The 1,513-nt window shown below is 66.0% G+C and overlaps 1 protein-coding gene across 1 annotated transcript; it reads left to right on the top strand.

Annotated features, from left to right (window-relative positions):
* The first annotated feature begins 462 nt into the window (after window positions 1-462).
* On the top strand, window positions 463-1,507 carry LOC107109296 (hemoglobin subunit alpha-D-like). The gene is made up of 3 exons (XM_015409893.1): window positions 463-474; window positions 883-1,086; window positions 1,321-1,507. Exons 1-3 carry the CDS (start codon window positions 463-465, stop codon window positions 1,447-1,449), a joined length of 345 nt encoding a protein of 114 aa, XP_015265379.1. The 3' UTR covers window positions 1,450-1,507.
* Window positions 1,508-1,513: the final 6 nt, after the last annotated feature.

Here is a 1,513-nt window from a genome sequence, read left to right on the forward strand (position 1 = left end):
ACACTCCGTCTCACACGGTGGCCAACCAGTTCCTCTGGGTTCCCACCAGCAGAGCTCAGAGGCCGAGGCCTTCCCCGGATGTGGCCTCTTGGCTCCGGGATTCAAAGGTTGACTGCCTGTGAACATGGAGGGTCCCTTTTGTCACCAGGTTCCATCTTGTCGTCAGGCTGAAACCTCTGGGAGGGATCATTTTTTAGGGTGAGGGTAAAGAGATGACCCAAAATGTTGCCTTTTCCCGGTAAATTCTCCCTGGCGAGCTTCGTGGGAGCTGGACGGGCCGGCCAGGCCCAGGGTCTCCTCAGATCTGGGGAGCTGAGCAGGGGGACCCCCAGGGAAGTCCCGGCCAGCCCCCTCTGCTCTGGGACCCCCTGGAGGGGTTGGGGTGGGGCGGGGCAGTAAACGCCCTAGAATCCACGTCCTGGCAGGAAAAGGGGGGCTGGATTATCCTCTCCAAATATCGGCATGGCAGCACAGGCAGGTCCGGCTTACTGGCATTTTTGGGAGGACCTGTGTGGTTTTGGGAAAGGGTTTACGCTGTGCTTTCTAACCTTGTGGGTTTTGGGGTGTGTGTGTTTGAAGCCATCCTGCCTTTCTGAGAGGGAGCTCTTCTTCTCTCCAGCCTGCGGGAGGCCCTCCCGTCTAGCGGCCGGTTGCTCTCCTTGCGCCCCTCCGGCCGGGCCTCCTTTCCTCGCGGGGGAGGGGGTGGTGGAGATGTTCCCGGATTCCCTTCCACCAGAGCCCCCCCCCACCTCCGCCCCCGAGGGCGCCCTCCCGGCTGGCTGGCGGGGGGTGGGGAGGCTGCTCTCTTCTGGGTCGCCAGCCCCACGGCGATAAGATTAGAGGGGGCGGAGAGGCCGCCGCCGTCGGCAGCGCCCATAAAAGCTCTTCATCGTCTACCCGACCTGCAAGACCTACTTCCCGCACTTCGACTTCTGCGCCGGCTCGGCCCAGATCCGCGCCCACGGCAAGAAGGTGATGAAGGCGCTGGACGACGCCCTCAAGAACGCCGACCACCTCCACGAGAACCTGGCCGAGCTCAGCAACCTCCACGCCTACAACCTCCGCGTCGACCCCGTCAACTTCAAGGTCTGCTGCCGACCACGACCCCGGGCGGGGCGGGGCGGGGGTTGTCTGGGGGGGGCCTCCCGGCTCCCGGGCGGGACTTTGGGGGGTGGGGAGGGGGCGCAGCTTCCCTTCGGCCGGCTTTCCTTCGAGGGGGCGGCCCGGAGCCCTGTGTTTCGTCGGGACTCCCTCCCTCCCTCCCTCCCTCCCTCCCTCCTCTGACGTCCTCCTTCCTTCCTTCCTCCCGTTCCCCGGCAGCTCCTGGCCCGCTGCATCCAGGTGGTGCTGGCCATCCACCTCCGGGGCGAGTTCAACGCCCAGGCCTACGCCGCCTGGGACAAGTTCCTGGCCTGCGTGGCCGACGTGCTGGCCGAGAAGTACAGATGAAGGGAGGCCGCCCGACGCCGCCGCCGACGCCGACGCCTGCGCAGCACCCCCCCCCCTTCCCGGG

Source organism: Gekko japonicus, unplaced genomic scaffold (genome assembly GCF_001447785.1).
Source record: "Gekko japonicus isolate JY-2015 unplaced genomic scaffold, Gekko_japonicus_V1.1 scaffold78, whole genome shotgun sequence".
NCBI classification, from domain to species: domain Eukaryota; kingdom Metazoa; phylum Chordata; class Lepidosauria; order Squamata; family Gekkonidae; genus Gekko; species Gekko japonicus.

Bases quoted from the DNA above. Each gene is read 5' to 3' on its own strand.
- LOC107109296 (XM_015409893.1), top strand. The intron at 1,087-1,320 runs GTCTGCTGCCGA...GTTCCCCGGCAG, and splicing joins TCGACCCCGTCAACTTCAAG to CTCCTGGCCCGCTGCATCCA.